At 42.5% G+C, this 16,838-nt stretch overlaps 1 protein-coding gene and 1 long non-coding RNA gene across 6 annotated transcripts in view; one reads left to right on the plus strand and one right to left on the minus strand.

Annotated features, from left to right (window-relative positions):
• Positions 1 to 1,050: 1,050 nt before the first annotated feature.
• EPC1 (enhancer of polycomb homolog 1) overlaps positions 1,051 to 16,838 on the plus strand; it is a 53,501-nt gene continuing 37,713 nt past the window's right edge. Inside the window, exons 1-2 of one of the 5 annotated variants that reach the window (XM_079946648.1) lie at positions 1,055 to 1,320; positions 2,027 to 2,218. In XM_079946648.1, the coding sequence (XP_079802774.1) occupies positions 1,261 to 1,320; positions 2,027 to 2,218 (252 nt within the window). In that variant the 5' untranslated portion in view covers positions 1,055 to 1,260. Of the gene's footprint in view, positions 2,219 to 15,296; positions 16,590 to 16,838 lie in introns of those variants that run through there. The other 4 variants (XR_013831808.1, XM_079946647.1, XM_079946650.1 and 1 more) reach the window with 4 other exon arrangements.
• LOC307199386 lies at positions 2,992 to 6,864 on the minus strand. The gene is made up of 2 exons (XR_013831956.1): positions 5,272 to 6,864; positions 2,992 to 4,894 (listed from the first exon to the last, which is right to left on the minus strand). It is a non-coding gene; the product is annotated as an uncharacterized lncRNA (long non-coding RNA).

Consider the following 16,838-nt stretch of genomic DNA (forward strand, 5'->3'; position numbering starts at 1 on the left):
TTTCTGTGTATTGAAATGTCATGAGCAGAGTGGGGGCTCAGAGGATACAATGTAGTTTATGCTACAGTACTATAAATGTGGGGGGTAATGTGGGTATTAATGTTTCAGCTAAAACAGCCTTTTGAGATTAGGTTGCAAAACTGAAATTTGAATAAAATGCTTGTTTGTATATTCCATTGAAATCTATTAAACCAGCTTGGTCCTATTGAAGTTTATTACTGCCACCAGTGGAGTTAAGCTAATTTAAGTGAAAACATTCTGGCTTAAGTAGTTTATATAGCTTGCATTAGAAAGTCACAATTCTTGTGATCAAGAGTAGTCTTCAATGGGGACTATTTTATAAGTGGTTTGAGGCTTTCTAATAAAATACCTTTCACTGAAGTAAACAACACCCATGAGAACTCAGTTGGGAGCATTGCAGGTTCTGGAGAATTGGCACTTGAAAGGTGTCATATCTAATGTTTCAAGGTTTGAAATAAATTGCCAGTAAATTAAATTTGAATAAACAATATTTCCCTTTAGTGTAAAGAACTGAACAGAACTAACATTTATGGTTGATCACAAATAAACAATATTAGTTGAAGTCATAAATACATATAGCATACACACAAATAATTATACAAAACACTTAAGACACAAAGTTCCATGTTTGTACTTTTGTAGAGAGTCCACATTCATAATAACTTGCCTTGTTTAATTAAATATACCCTCCAAAAGAGTGAAAGGGGAAATGGAGGGTTGGGGTTGCCAGGTTTTCATTTCTCTATCTCTTTTTTTCTTTGTTAAGCCAGGCGTTTCGCCTTCATTTTTACCAGCACACAGCGACTGAGTACCTGACTCAGCTCGCAACTGAAGATACACAGCATCAAATTTCCCAGCCCACTTAATTTGAAAGCCTGCCAAGATAGGTGAAAGACCTCATACATATGTAAAGCAGGAAGTTCGGATTACACTGCCATGTAAATTTCCAATGATTGATGCACATTTTAAAACAAATTTTTAAAATCCCTTAAAGATAGGACCGCGTCTTCTCAGAGCCCCTCGCCTTTCCTGATGTCATGGGGAGTTTGGATTGGGCATTGTACTTGGAGTACTGATTTATTTTGGATTTCTACCACTTCCCGGAGGCCGCGGGGGGAGCAGCACGGTGGGAGGATCCAAAAAAACTCAGTGCCACAGCCATTTTGTTTGTGGGCAGCATGGTAGAATTCTGTCAGTCAGTATAAGGAGGGGATTTTAAACATTCTTTGTAGAATAACTATGCCTACCACAATGGATGTATCTATTGAAATTAATATTCTTGGCTCTCTGCCTATGACGGTAGGTAAGCAGATTTGTGAGGGGGGAAGGAAACCTTTCCTACTGTTGCAGCAGCTTCTCAAATTCTGTATCAAGGAGTCATGGATTTTTGTTCCAGGCGTGACTGGCTTTTTTAGGTGCTATGATATCATTCAGGCAAACTCATTTCTTTACATTAAAATAATAATAATAATAAATGGTTCTAGGTTCCTTGACCGGGGTGGGGGCGGCTGGGCATTGCCGCGTTTCACAGTTGGACGTGATTTTAGAAGAAATAATTGAGGTGGGAGGGGGAAATGGCCCAGCCCCCCTGTGTGGATTATTTTTGCGCGTCTCTTTTCTTTCCCTCTTTTCTCTGCACCCCAAGGACACGTTTATATGTACTGAAGGAGACCTTTAAAAAAAAATTGTAAAGCTTTTGGGGGAGCTCTTGTTTTGCAGTGTCACACAAAAAAATGTGATGCCTATGCTTTCGGTGGCTGGGTTTGGGGTGTGTTTTTAAAGCCTGTATAAAATGGCACACTGCATTTCTGCATTTTTTCCAGGCTGCAGAAGGGGGAGAGCGGGGGATAGTGCAGACTGTGGAGGGACACTGCCCTCCCAACCAATCAGAACACGCCTGTTTGCCATTACAAAGTTGTTAACCCCAGAGTCTTCTGGCTCCTGCCGCCTCTTGCTTTTAATCTTCTTTGGATATTTCTCCGGTTTACCCAAACGCCCCCCACAGATCCCGAGCAAAAAACCTCCGGGATCCGCCGCCGATCCTGGGAGAGGGTCTCCGTGGCCGTTTGCAAAGGTTTTTCAAGATGTTCGGGGATCTTTTGGCTGCGTGGAGGCGGCTATCTGCAAGCGAGAAACTATACACAACCTATTTTCTTCCCGTCGTTGTGAGGAGGCAGCTGTCTGCTTGCCTTTCGAGGTAAGTTTTCCCCAGTCTTTCAAATATGTACGTTTATATTTTCTTTTTCGCGGCAATCGCCAACGCAAAAGAATAATAATAATCATGTTCCTTAATGTTGATGAATCCAATGTAGGCTTGTTTCCCTCCCTCCCCCCCCGCCCCACCCCCACCCCGAGGTCTGAGCTCTCCTAATTAAGCACACTAAACGTCGTCTCATTATTTCTGAGTATTATAAACCTATCTTGCTTTTCTCCCTAGGAGTGACTGTATTCTAACTATATATTTGTACTTTGATTTTTTTTTTATGGCGCCATCAAGAACTCGGATATTTTCAAGGTGGAGTTGGACTCTCCAACGTTAATAATAAATACGTGAGGAACAAAATATAATACAAAGAGAGAGAGAGAAGAGAGAGAGAAAAAGAAAGAAAGAAAGAAAATGTATTGTTTGTAATAGGAATACCCTTTAAGATATTAGTGGTTGTGACTAATTAGGGGGTGGGGGTGGTTTGGCTGGTGTAAAGTACTAGAGAAACTGCCCTTCGTGTATTGAAGGAGGGTATTGACATAACTGGGTTTTTATTAAGTTATGCCTGTTACTAAACATTGGCCTTTTTTATTCGCCAGTAAGCTGCTTTTTGGTCACTCATCTCAAAGCATTCTTTATATAAAGGTTCCTAAGGAGTATACCTCATCTAGGTGTCGTGTTCTTCTTTTGAGAAGGTGCATTTGGGAGACATTTTGTAATTTTTGGCATTTTTCTAGGCGATTTTTTTTTTTTTTTTTTTTTTGCACACGGTGGGAAATCTTTTTTGTTTTGTATTGATCTGTGTTGGTGGCGCTGTGGTGCTCCTAAACAATTTATGTTCGTTTCACCAAGAAAAGGTGGGGGGAAAGGTGGGGCAAGATTTGATCTATTGTATCATTTCCTCTTTTCTTCTAACGAAATGCAGCCTACAACCTTATACCATACTGTGCGTGTGTGTGTGTAAAAATATAGATAGATAAAATATTAAAATCCATATACGTGAAGTACAGTGTACACCATAACAGACATGTCGTCACAGTCCTTTGTTGTTTTGTGAGACTAGAGCCAGGGTTTGGATTTTTCCCCCTTGCTTAAAAAAAATCCTCTTGAGGTATGTGAAGAATTATGCCATTCTTTAATAATTTTTATCCCTTCGCCAGGATTATTTCTCCGTGGCTTAAAAGTGTGTGTGTGTGTGTAGTAGTAGTAGTAGTAGTAGTAGGTTCATATATGTCTATATAATTTTATTGTGTTGTATATTCATTATGCGATAGTATTTTTCATAATTGCTGGTACAGCCTTAAAAGCCCTAATTCATTTCCCCTGATTTAAAAGGTTAAAAAAGCATTGATAGATGAACTACAGATTAGGATTGGCCAATTTCTTTCAACTCCAGCAAAATATTTTAGGAATATTCAGATTTATTTGTATCAACATGGAAATTAACTGGTGCAAGACACATATGGCATAAAGCTTCTTATAAATTTCCAAGTAGTCTTCAAACTATTTTAAGTGTTTGTGTATATATCACATATTAAGAACACAAATATATAGCATCCCCTGCAAAAATCTTTATTGTTCATATGTAAACAAAAAGTGGTTAATGTGATGCAAAGATGGCTGGGAAGATGTAGTTCCACATGTCAAAATCATGAAATAAATGGCATTATCTTATAAATGCATGGTTTTGAAATGATGAAAAATATATTAGAATACGCAACAGGTTAGGAAATCTACTAAAGTATTGTAAAGGAATGTTTTAATTTTCTTTCTTTAGGAATTCTTCAAGCTAGTACTCTGAACTTCTTTGTATTAGAAATTTAGGTATGGAATTCTTTGGCACACACGTTTAAACACAATAATCTTAGAGGACATTGCTTTTGTATATGTGTCTGTTGTACCACAGATATTTATAACATACACCTCAAGGGAATGTGTTCTTTCTTACCCTTGAAAGAAATCTCTTTACAAGGGTTTGATGCTGCAGAAGGTATCTGAAGGTTTCTGAGTAAATTTGCTTAATAAAGAAGAGGAAGGCAATTTAGTTAGGTAAATAGCTTTTTTAAAAATCTACATTTGAGCATTTAAGTAAAAAAATGTATCAGTTATGGGCAGATTAGCTACAGAAAATGCTTTCACTAGTTATGGGCCCTACTGTAGAACAACAATGGTTCCCTGAAAAGGCCAATCATGGATGTACTCTTACAGATCTAGGAATGCAACTCATGCAGCCTCCATCTCAATAAGATGTGGCAGTGCAGCACATGATTGCACCATACAGTGCTACAGACACCTTGATACATGGGTGCATTCTATGCACAGCTGTTGTGAAACAAGAGGCATATGAATGTGCCATGGCTGGTAGTCGTACAACAGCTGTTATCTGTGTATAAGTAGAGACGACTTCTTAGTCCTTTCTGCATTCTGATAGGAAAGTATCCACATCCATTTGCTCACAATTGCACTACATATAATAAGGTGGAATTTTGCTATTTGTTATACTTATGTTCCTCCAAGGAACTCAGAGCAGTATATGGGGAAGGTCCATGTTTGTGGCAGAACATACGCTTTGCATGTGTAAAGGTCTGAGGTTCATTCCTTGCTACTTCCATTTAAACATTCTCAGTTAAAAGGAATAGGAAATACCTTAACCGCAGATTTGGGTCACTCTAGTGTGGTAGTGAAGGGACGCGGGTGGCGCTGTGGGTAAAACCTCAGCGCCTAGGACTTGCCGATCGCATGGTCGGCGGTTCAAATCCCCGCAGCGGGGTGAGCTCCTGTCTTTCGGTCCCAGCTCCTGCCCACCTAGCAGTTCGAAAGCACCCTTACGTGCAAGTAGATAAATAGGTACCGCTTTACAGCGGGAAGGTAAACGGCGTTTCCGTGTGCTGCGCTGGTGCTGGCTCGCCAGAGCAGCTTCGTCACGCTGGCCACGTGACCCGGAAGTGTCTTCGGACAGCGCTGGCTCCCGGCCTCTTAAGTGAGATGAGCGCACAACCCTAGAGTCGGACATGACTGGCCCGTACGGGCAGGGGTACCTTTACCTTTAGTGTGGTAGTGGCCATTTAAATCAAATGCTGCCAGGTTGTTCTCCAGTTCATCCATGGGTATACCTCTTAAATACTATCCTCCAATAAGTCACCCCTCTGCAGATATTGGGGCAATGGGTCAGTGCATCTGACTGTTAACCAGACATTTGGTGGTTAGAACCCACCCAGGGACAGCTGTGGGCAGGATTCTTGCATTGCAGGGTGTTGGACTAGATGACCCTCGGGGTCCCTTCAAACTCTATGATTCTATGATGTATTGCTACACCCCCTTTTAGGTGTAGTTTGCTGGTGCCAAGTGGCATAAGCTGTGTGCCAAACTAGATTTTCTTGCCACTGTAGCTGGACGGGAAATCTTATTACTTATGCAGCGTATACATTTGTGCATTTTTATAGTATCTATTTAGATTACTGTAAGTCAACCTTGCAAATAAGCCCACAGAAGTTACCACCCTGCACCATTTTGTTGGAACTCATGGGAAGCATGGATTCAAACCTCTGTTGAACTATGAAGCTGACTGAGTGCCCTTAGGCGAGCCACTTTCCCTCTGCCTGCCTAACTTCAGAGGGTTGTTGTGAAGTTAAAATTGTACTCTTGACCTTCTTGGAGGAAGCAGAGAATATATAATAAATAAATATTTGTGGTTGTTTTGTGGCACCCTGATGGCGTATAGATGGAAGAAAGCCCAACTGCCACAGTTTACAAATCATTTTTACTTGGTTGCCTTTTACCAATTCTTCGTTGCCACAGACAATAAATTTACAGTGACTCTGTCTAATACTGGCCATGTGCTAGGTTCTTTACAGAATATAACGGACATGGTGCCAATGCTAGCAAAGTCAATAATGAAGGAAGAGTGTCTTCAATATGACAATGAGAAGTGAGATTGGGGTAAGGGAGATTCCTAAGGCAATGCAAGAGCTGATATGATGCTAGGGCAGTTCAGAAAAAGAGAGTTTAAGGAGTTTAACACTTTCCTGAATAGATGAGGTGGGCACTCTTTCTTCAGCATACGAAACATGAAAGAAAGTATGAATGGTACCTTCAAAATGATAATGCAAGGACCCCTGAGTGAACGACTTTGTGCAGCGCAAAGCAACAATAGAGACCATATAACTGAAGACAGAGAAGTGGCAATCTAGAGGAAACTTGACAGCTAAATAAAAGCATGCTGATGTAAGGGTCTGAGCTAAGAGGTGACCTTGTGTATAGTTATGGAGAATACTAGCTTAATGAAAATATTCTGAATTATGTGGAGATATTGCAGAAGGTAAGACCAGGAAGGAGAAGTTTCAGCATTTTTGCTTGTTTAGTGGCAGGGCTTTGCCTTTCCATTTGAGGAACCACAAAACAGCCTATACACATCTAGGATTATGGAGTAAAGCTTGTGATCAGTGGATGCGACTATTTTGAGACAAATTTGAACCCTGCTACTTTAGCTCTTAGAAAATAAGCCCTGAGCAAGACATGAATGAGTGATATCTATGAATAGTTGAAGATCGTTTGCTTAGTCTAAGACAGGCATAGGCAAACTTGGCCCTCCAAATGTTTTGGGACTACAACTCCCATCATGACTGACCACTGGTCCTGTTAGCTAGGGTTGATGGGAATTGTAGTCCCAGAACATCTGGAGGGCTGAGTTTGCCTCTGCCTGGTCTAAGATGCCAAGTTTGTTTTTGCTCATTGCTCAGCTGGTACAAAGATAAACTTACGCTTGCTACTGTTTCTGAAGATGAACTAGTTCTGGATAATGAGAGTATGTAAGGTCTGAATCTATGCAAGTTACTTTCAAGTAATGGTTGTGTTGCTAAAACACACATTTTGCATCTGTTTTGAGGCGTGGAACAGAAAGTGGCAAGGAAAAGAATATCTTATCCCATCCTGAGCTTGACAGTGGTTAGTCTTAGGTATTTGAGAGTAAGTGCAGACTTACTTGCAGGAGATGAACAAAAGGTAAATTACAAGAGGCTTCACCCTTTCTCAGGATTTAGCAGCCAGAGGATCAGGTGGTACCCAGGGCATTGGTTTGCATCCCATGGTCATCTTGACTAATGATACTGGGTAATTTAACTGAGTACAGTAGCTCATAGTTAAGTTACAAGAATAAGATATATTGCAGGTCTGTTTGCATTCATCTCATTAATGTTTCTCTACTATAACCCATTGTGCTATTATATTTCTAAGCTGAAGAGCCTTGCTGTGCAATCCTACGTGTTGTCTACTTACTACTAAGCCACACTGTGTTCATTGGGATTTACTTCCAGGTAAACATAGGATTGCAGACTTAGACTTTCTATGCACAGAGGCTATTCTGTATCCATACTGTAGGCACACCTCTACTTCTCTAGGCCGTATGTCTTCAGCCAGTGGGTCAGGACCCATAGGTGGGACATAGCAAAGTTGTTGCTGCCATATTGGATTCCATCTAAGGCTGACTAGACCAAAGAGAGCAGTACAAGTGGGGTCTGAGCTAGGACATGTTGAGACACTTATTTTATAATTTTTCATGAGGGCTGCAATGTGGCAGGAGAAAGGCATGAACCATTTTTAAATAAGATACATATTTCCGGCCAACCACATCTCCCACCTTTCTATATCTATGCCTCTAGTGAGAGACCTCTCTATGGAGCAGCAGGGGCACTCTGTTCACTTTCTAGTCTATTCTATGGCTTTCTAGACTTCTCCTACAATTCACTTCTCAGCTAAGATTAAGTGCAGAAATAAACTGCTTTTCATTTGGAAGTATTGCTATGGTGAATTGCCGTTTTAGGATTAATAATGTGCATTATTAATTATAACTCAAAAGTGAAAATGTGAAATTGGGTCCCATGTTATAGATTGTGAATCAAAGGTAGATCTTGCATTTGAAGCCATTGCTCTAGGCTGTCCTGGTAGGTGTCTCCATATGTTCGCATGCGCGCACACACACACACACACACACAGAGAGAGAGAGAGAGAGAGAGAGAGAGCAGTGGATGGAGGAGAGAAACAGGGCTCTCTTGAATTCTAGGAGCTTTTGTGACCATAGTGTTGTATGCAGTAAGAAACTGTTTCCCCAGTAAATTTAACTTCATACCTATCAACACTGTGTGGCAATATGACATTTTATTCTCTAAGCACTTGGTTATGTGAGATCATTCTATGACACTTTCTAGTCAGCTTCTGCTTAACTACCTTGAATAATTTTGTACAGTCTTTAAGATGGCTGCAAACGTAGAAGGAAAATAACCCATCTGTTCACATTCAAAGGGCCTCAAGTGCTTGTGTGTGTTTTTAGGTTAAACGAGTTAAAATAAAAGCATGAAATGCTTTGATATTTTTAATTGCAGGTAATTTTGCAGGTAATCAAGTACTATGTAAGGAGCTTGATTAGATTTTCTTCTTCTATATTTCCATTAACTACAGAATCTTGTGGAGCAATGTACAGTAGATCAATGCACTGCACATTCTGATTGTTTTTTAAAGGACAATTTTGTATCTCCACGGCAAGACTTACAAAGTCTGCAGAAAATCTTGCTGGTTCAGGGAGCCTGTGACTTGTACTGCTATTAGTCCATTGATTCTGACTTAGAAATTGGTTGCCTGCCCATAAGCCCCTCTTGTCCTTCTTCCTACCATTCCACCTGGACAGCACACTATTCTTTGCTATTAAAAATCCATGTTATGTAGAAATTCTGAATAAAGCAAGGAACATATTTATACGCAATCATCTTAAGTGACATTAATAATACCAGGCTTCCTGGGTAAATAACTGGAAGTAGGATGGGATGTAGAAAAATAAAAAGCCCTAGATATCCTCCTTTTCCACAGAGCTCTGTTTGCAGTGTCCCATTGTGATGTATTTTCAGGAGTGTTAATACTTGAAGACATAATACATTTTTCAAGCTCCTGCCATACATGAAAGTGGCCTAATTTCTTAAACTGACTGAGCATCCATTATAATGAATTCATGTGAAAATTGGGCCAACTAATTGGGAAGTAAATGAGGGAAAGCTAGGAGACAGAAAACTTGTTTACAAAAACCCTTAATGTACTGGTTGATTTGTCAGAAACAGAGGAATATTTCCCTAAGTGGTTTAATTCCATCTATGGCCATCTTCTTAGATGACAGCAAAAATATAATGATTGAGTATTCTTTCATGTCATTTCAGCTAACCTTAAGAAAAACGAAATGACAAGGTAAGAGGAAGAAGGGTTGACCTCTCACATTGATTATGGTGTTGATATTCTCAATTCCTGGTTGGATGAATACATTTTCATTCAACCAAGGTTTGAGTCAGTTATGTAACAGATGTCCAGAAAGGATATTCAGACATAGCATAAACTCATTTTAAGGTTCAAAATGGATGCAAAACATCCACAAATTTTTGTTTCCTATCCTCCCTACCCGCTTTTGGTTTCCTCACCTCCTTAACTCCCTCTAATAGTAAACTCAGTGGATAAAAGCTATCAGAGGTGACTCCAAGTTGGAGCCTCTGAGAAACAAGAGGGGTGTATTGGCATGCTCTGGAGAACCACATGGGATAATTTTAAGGGGGTAGCCTAAGGAAGTGACCCCCCTCCTGAAAAAAATCATCCTAAAGAGGACTGAGCCTACACAGTAGTACCACTGAATGTTGCTTTTCTGTGAGCAAAGCAAAGGAATTTAATGAAGTATCCTGGGAGAGGGCATAGCAGGCTGTCTAGAACCTTGATGGAGACGCCGCAGCATGTTGTTGTAAGTCCCTTGCAGAGCCTTTGCAAACTCTACAAAGGCCTTTCCTTTCTTTAGTTCAACCTAAACTTACCATATAATAGCCAGTGGTCTTATCCCCATCTTGTATAAAAATAGGCCATTGGCTCAGACCAGAACTCCAGCTAATCTGGCATTTTCTCAATTACAGCCAATCAGAGACTGCCAGGAAGCTCAACAGCAGGGCATGAAGTTAATAGCTATCCTCTATTTGGTCTCAGCAGTTTGTATTCAGAGAGACGGCCTTTGAACATGGGGAGTCAATTTAGCTTTTATCGTTAATACACGTTGATAGACTATCCTCTCTGATTTTCTCTAATCCTTTTTAAAAACCATCTAAGGTAGTAGCCATTGCCACTTGTTGTAATAACTTAATGCTGTAAAATTGTGAAATTAATACAAATCTTGCAAAAGATGTAATATTCTTTACAAGCCCTCACACATCCTACATCTCTGATTATATGATATGATATGTCTTATGTGTAACTTTCTGTTCGGTAACAGCCACGGCATTTGAATAACCCTAGAACTTGCTTTCCTAGAATTTCTGCATATATCTGCAGTCTTTTGGTCCTGCCTTGCAAATCCTGTTCCTTTTCATTTCAGTGTTTCTGAGCTCATTTATCTTTCTTCCCTTATTTTGATCATATTCTGCCTAGCATTGTGTAAATACTAGTATATTCCAGGGCACATGGTCTTAGGCACAGGAACTTTGCTAAAGCAAAGCAGATCTGAGTCTATTCAGTTTGGATGAGAGACCACCCAAGATCCTACATGCATCACCTTCAGTTCCTTGATGGAAGAAGGGTGGGATAGAAATGTACTAAATGAGAGGTTATCTGGGCAGCTTCATGCCCTTTTTACCATAAAATGGGATTGAAACAAGATGTGTCTGCTTGTATGTCTGTACAGTGTTTACATTTGGAAAATGTGTTAAGTATGTGTCAAGATTTTCAGTCTGTTTTTGAAGAAAGAAGTGTTGGTCTTAGTTGGCAAGACAGTGAATTTGCATGTATGACCCAATTCACAGCCAGTCTTTCTTCCCAGGAACATCATAATAAAATTGTATACAAAAAGCAGTCATTTCATTAAAGTACATTCCAGCTTTTTGCTGCAACTTAAAAATGCATAAGTCAAAAAGCAAGGCAGTACCATTTTGACATAATTCACTACTACCAAAATAATGCTTTGGAAATTCTTCCATCTTACTGTCATCATACGCAAAAGAGAACAGCTTTTAAATTTATAAATCTATTTTTTATGTGGAGAGCATGCTATGTGCAGTGTAGTAACCCCTTTCCCCAATATATAGACTTCCCCCTCCTCTATATAACAAATCATTGTGTCATATGAAACATGAAAAAAGGAAAAAGAAACACAGGAATGCTTGGCAACTAGAAAATTCTTCATTTACAGATAGCTAGCTGAACCATGCAGTGCACTGGATCTGACCACATAGAACGGCACAGCATACTCCAAGGGGGAAGGATCAGGGTACAAATGCACTAACTGGTAGTGGGCTCCATGCTATGGTACAAAAATAGGCTTCTGGGGTTCTTCGGGGAAAAACTTGACTATGAACAGGAATTTACGGTTCTGAAAAGGATACTGCAGCTTCAGTGTGTGCCCCAGGTGCAGATGCACCAACTGGATGAAAACTGCTTGTTGGATGGAGTGATGCACATCACAGGAATCGAGCAGTTCTGGTGATTAGTATAGAAGAACTGCACTACTCTCAGGTCCTTGGGCAAGTCACATGTGTTTGGGGACCAGGAGTAGGGAGGAATAATAACTCCCTCTCTGTACCCAGCAACACAATCAGATAGAACAGAAGGTGGTTGGCACCGGGATTGCACAGGAATAAATACATCTGGGCTTGATGTAGAAGATGGTATGATGGCTGGCTGTACTGGAAAGTGTGATGCAGGTACAGGGCTGCTGATTGAAGCTAAATGTTCAGTAGTGGAGGAAAAGGCCAAAGATGCATTAGGGTGAACAATGGTGCTTGAGATGGCTGGGTTCACTATAGCCTCCTGGAAGTAACCCTATAGAGGAAATTCTTCTGAACCGGCCACTTCAGCCTCCAAGGAGCTGCTGTACACAGGAACATCTGAAGATTATGAACCAGCTGCCCCAACAAAGCTTGCAGTAGATTCTGCTTGACTAAACATATCTGGAGATTCATGGCTTAGATCTTCCATCGCCTTGTTCTTCATCTTCATTGGAGGAAAGCTGACCTGGCTTTCAAATGGGAATGCACTTGGTGATCACCTTGTCATATAACCTCTTGCAGGAGCTGGAACCACTGCACCTTCATTGCCATCATTATCAAAAGCAGGAAAAGTTTTGAGGTCTTCTTTGGCTTCACAGAAAGTGGTGGCTTCTTCCAAGTCCTGAAGTGCTTTGCTTTCCCTGGTTTGACTCTCCAAACCAGGGTCCTCTACACTGCAAGCCTCTATGATTGTACCTATGTTATTTGGGCATTCCATATTTCCTACCAGGGTGCTGTGGCTGGTAATGCTCAAAAGGAATTTGAGTGTAAGCAAATAGGGACGCCCAACCTAAAGCAATATTGCCGGGAAAGAAAGCAAGGAGGGCCCATGTTGTATGTTCTTTGGAACAATCTCTGTTGTCTCACATCTATACTTCCTCTTAAAAAGGGCCCCCCGCCCAACGCAGGAGCTTGTTGTAATGGTTACAAATTCTCAGCTGATACAACCAGCTTCTTCCCTAGATCCTCATGGAAGACCGTGACATTATGGTCCTCCCCCAATGTCTTGTATATATGTGTGATGGTATTTCACACCAAACTCCAGGCATGCCTGGCATGCGTCTCCTAAGTTGTAGTGATGTCCCACAAATGTTATGTGCTGCACTTTAGAAGTTCTTTATGGTCACTCAACAATATATCATAATCTATGTTGCAATAGATTGTTGGGTCCAGCACTCTTAGAACTTTGTGTAGAATGGGGCTGTTTGTAGCCTCCAAATGCTGCTTGGAAAAAGCATGGCGGAGACTCGTCTTATCGCTAGCTATGCACTCGCTCATAACCGCATTAACTGCTCAGCACACTTCTTCTGCACAGCTATGAGTGTAGTACCTGTACATACGCCTAGCCCAAGAAAGAGCAGCACAAACACTCTAAGGAGGAGCTGGAGAGAGAAGCCATGCCGTGTAGCATTTCCTTATAATCCACAAAACAGACTCGCAGAGTTACCTGTACTTTGAGCTGCAGTCCTATGCTCAGTTATTTGAGAGCAAATCCCACTGAACTCTCTTAGATTTCTTCTTTTGAGCAAACATGCACAGGATTGTGCTAAAAGAGTTTAGCCTCCCTCAGGAGAAAACGTCATGCAATATGCAAAATAATACGAATTTCTCAAAAAACTGTTGCTTGCTAAGACAGAAATTTTATATATTATTTGATTGAACCCCCAAGTAGATATCCACAGTGCCAGATTGTAATTTTGCATAAAGCGAGGGGGGCATGACTTTTGTATATTTGTGATATTATTAAAGCATATGAAATGCCATTTTATTTTTTCATCAAGCACTTGCTGAATTTATGACTTAAATATGTGCCAGATAAACCCTGTTAGAGATTTCCCCTCCTCTTCCATCACTGGTGTTATTCGTGGAAATTTTGTATGCATCATTTGGCGCAATTCACCCCCACAGAGTGATAGTAGAACAACTTCCCCTCCCAAGAATATGTATTCTGTACATGCAGCTGCTCCTTAAAGCAAAGGTGCTGAGCTCTCCAAACGCTCCAAGTCTGCAGTACAGTCGTCCCTTGGAAGTCAAACGGAAACCATTCTGGAACTCCTTTCAACTTCCAAAACATCCAGAAACCAAAGCACGGCTTCTGATTGGCTGCAGAAAGCTCCTGCAGCCAACTGAAATTCCTGTCAAACGTTCAGCCTTCAAAAAATAGTTCACAAACTCGAACTGTCACTTCCGGGTTTGCAGTGTTCAGGAACCAAAACGTTCGAGAACTAAGCTGTTCAAAAACCAAGGTACGACTGTATTCCTGTTTGTTGTGGTCTTGCAATCCATGCAGAAAGTATTTCAGTGAAATGATTGGAGAATGTAATTGGAGGCTCCAGATCAAATGTGAAAAAAGAGAGTATTCAAGTAAGGTCTGAAAACAAACCAGTGGGTCCTGATAGGTGACCATCTGTTGACACCTAAAGCATTCCCCCAAATCTGTTCAACCTGTTGAACGGGTTTTATTTATTGCACTTTGAACGATAGCTAGTAGCTTGCATGTGAAGAAATCACATGGCTATTAGTACATTTGTAGCCTTGCATAGATAGATAGTGAGTGGTTGTGTTTTATACCACTTGGCCTTCATGTCTTCCTAGTGTCTTCTAAAACATTTAGTATTTATACCTACTTTTCTGTTAATTTACTGTATCCAACCTTTGCCCTCACAGCATTTAAGGGTCTACAATGACTATTGCTTAAGTTGTAAAGTCGTTTTTAGTGTTACAATAAATACCAAATTCCTCAGGCCAGTATGAGATAGATTTCCCTTCTCCACTCAACCTCAACAGAATGTCCAACACTCAGAAGGAAATGTAAAGTTTTGGAAAAGTTGGGAAGGGAAGATACTGCAAATATTTACTATTACAGCCATCCAAATTGCTTTTTAATTACGAAAGCTGCAAAGAAACACAGACTGTGTTCTGTTCATAGCAGCTTCTCCCCATCTAGCCTCCTTTCCTAGCTGGCTGATTTAGGGGAAAAGGCTGGTAGTCCTTGGTTTTCACAACTATTAGGCTGGTACTGTTTCAGGTGCACTATGATGAAAGATGTCCCCAATAACAAACATTCCTTCACATAGAAAGTTAGGGTGTTGAAGAGAAGATTAGATGGGAGCGAATCTCATTGGCACCTTTGCATGCTGTATCTACATTCGGGAAATTATGTTTTTGAAGTGTGGAGCCTATAAGACAGAGTTTGAAGTGTGCAATTCAGCTGAATTTTTTTCCAGCCTAAAACTACTTAAATTATGCTACTGTTAAGTGAGGGATGCAGCAGGTACTTCTAGGCAGCTGTGTGAGAATCCTATGCACTCACGTGTCAAAACCTGTGACAGCTATCCAATTGGGGGTGGCCGAAGGAAGGATAAGTTTAAAATGTAGCCAAATTCAAAAAGCTTAAGAAGTTCTGCTGTATAATTTGATGCATTTAGTAGCAAAACAAAATTTATATATCACAGTCAAGCCATTACAAAGCAAGGGCTTCAATATTGTTAACACAGAAGGTGGTGGCAAAATTTTCCAAGGTGCATGTTCTGTTGTATGCATCTCATTCATCCCTGGTGCATTCTTTAAAATGTGTGTGTGTGGTGAACAAAAAATTTAGGGAAATGGTTTAAGTTCAAAATTTCAGACAAAACGTTCCAAATAACTGTGTATAATATGCACATCCATCCCAATTCCCAGTCAATTCTATAGAATTTTTTGATGTCACAGAGCCCCGGTCTTCCAGAGTAAAGAACAAAGTGACTCGGTAGAGTGTGTGTAGATAAATTATGGTTTAGCGACAATACAGGGGAGGCGAGTCCTGCTGCTGTTTGGTTTGGGTTTTGTTTAGCCCGGTCCCTGTAGCCGAAATAATTACAGAGAAATTGGGTGTTGTGCCCTTTTGCTCCTGGCCGGGAGCCCGTGCCTCGCCGTGTGCCATGCCGCCCTCAGCGCGGAGCAGCCCGCCCGGTGCCGAGGGGAAGCTTTTCGCCTCCTTAACGCCTCGCTGGGGTTGAGGCATCCCCGGCCGCCTCGTGCCTTCCTCCAGGCGTCGGCGCCGTCCCTCCCCTCTCCCCAGTCTCCGGCGTGGTGCGAGGGAACTGCGTGCGGCTGGGTCGGCTTCTGTGCTACTGCTGCTGCTGCTGCATCACAATGAAGGAGACTCCCGAGCAGTGACAGCTTTGGGGAACGAAGACGGGACCACCTTCTTCTTCATCATCCTCCCCGAGCAGAAGCAGTAAAAAAAGAAAAAAGTGTGGGGGGGAAACCCGAGCGCTCCCGCTCGTTCGCCTCCGTGCCCGCGCCGCGCGCCCCTTCTCTCACCCCCCCCGGCAGCGCCGTGCCCGCGCCTTTGCGCGATGCAGTGTGGGAATGGCTGTGGCGCTGGGGTTGGCTGAAAGAGGCGGCCAGTCGAGGTTTAATGTCCGCCATGTTGGCCGTGGCGTATTGAGCAGAGCCGGAGCGGCGGAGGAGAGAACTCGGCGCCCTAGCCTAGCCGCGCCAGCCGGCGCCGCTGGGACCCGCCTCGGAGCGAGCCCCGCCCCGCCGCGGGAGCCCCGGTCCCTCCATGAGAGCGCTCGGCGGGGTCCGGCTCTCAGCTCGGAGCGCTCTCGCTGCCTCCCCCCCCTCAGCTGGAGCAGCAGCCGCCATAGCAGTCGCAGCCGCCGACGACTAACATGAGCAAACTGTCGTTTCGGGCCCGGGCGCTGGACGCGTCTAAGCCGCTTCCCGTCTTCCGCTGCGAGGACTTGCCCGACCTAGCCGAGTATGCCTCCATCAACCGGGCCGTGCCGCAGATGCCCACGGGCATGGAGAAGGAAGAGGAGTCGGTACGTGAGAGACCCCCTCCCATCCCTGCTCCGGCCGGGCCCCGCCATCGCCCCACACCCGGGCCCCCACCATCGCCTCTGCGCAAGCACAAAATGGCCGCCATTTTCTCCCCGCTTCCTCCCGCTTCCCTCCCCCCGGGTGTGCGGGGGGGGGAGGGAAGAGGGCGACGTTAGTCCCTCAACAGCCCCGTCGCCTTCCCTCCGGGAGCCCCCACCCCACCCGGCCGAGGCTCGTTTTCGCTCTGGGCT

This window comes from Podarcis cretensis (assembly GCF_951804945.1).
Source record: "Podarcis cretensis genome assembly, chromosome: 12".
Lineage (NCBI taxonomy): Eukaryota > Metazoa > Chordata > Lepidosauria > Squamata > Lacertidae > Podarcis > Podarcis cretensis.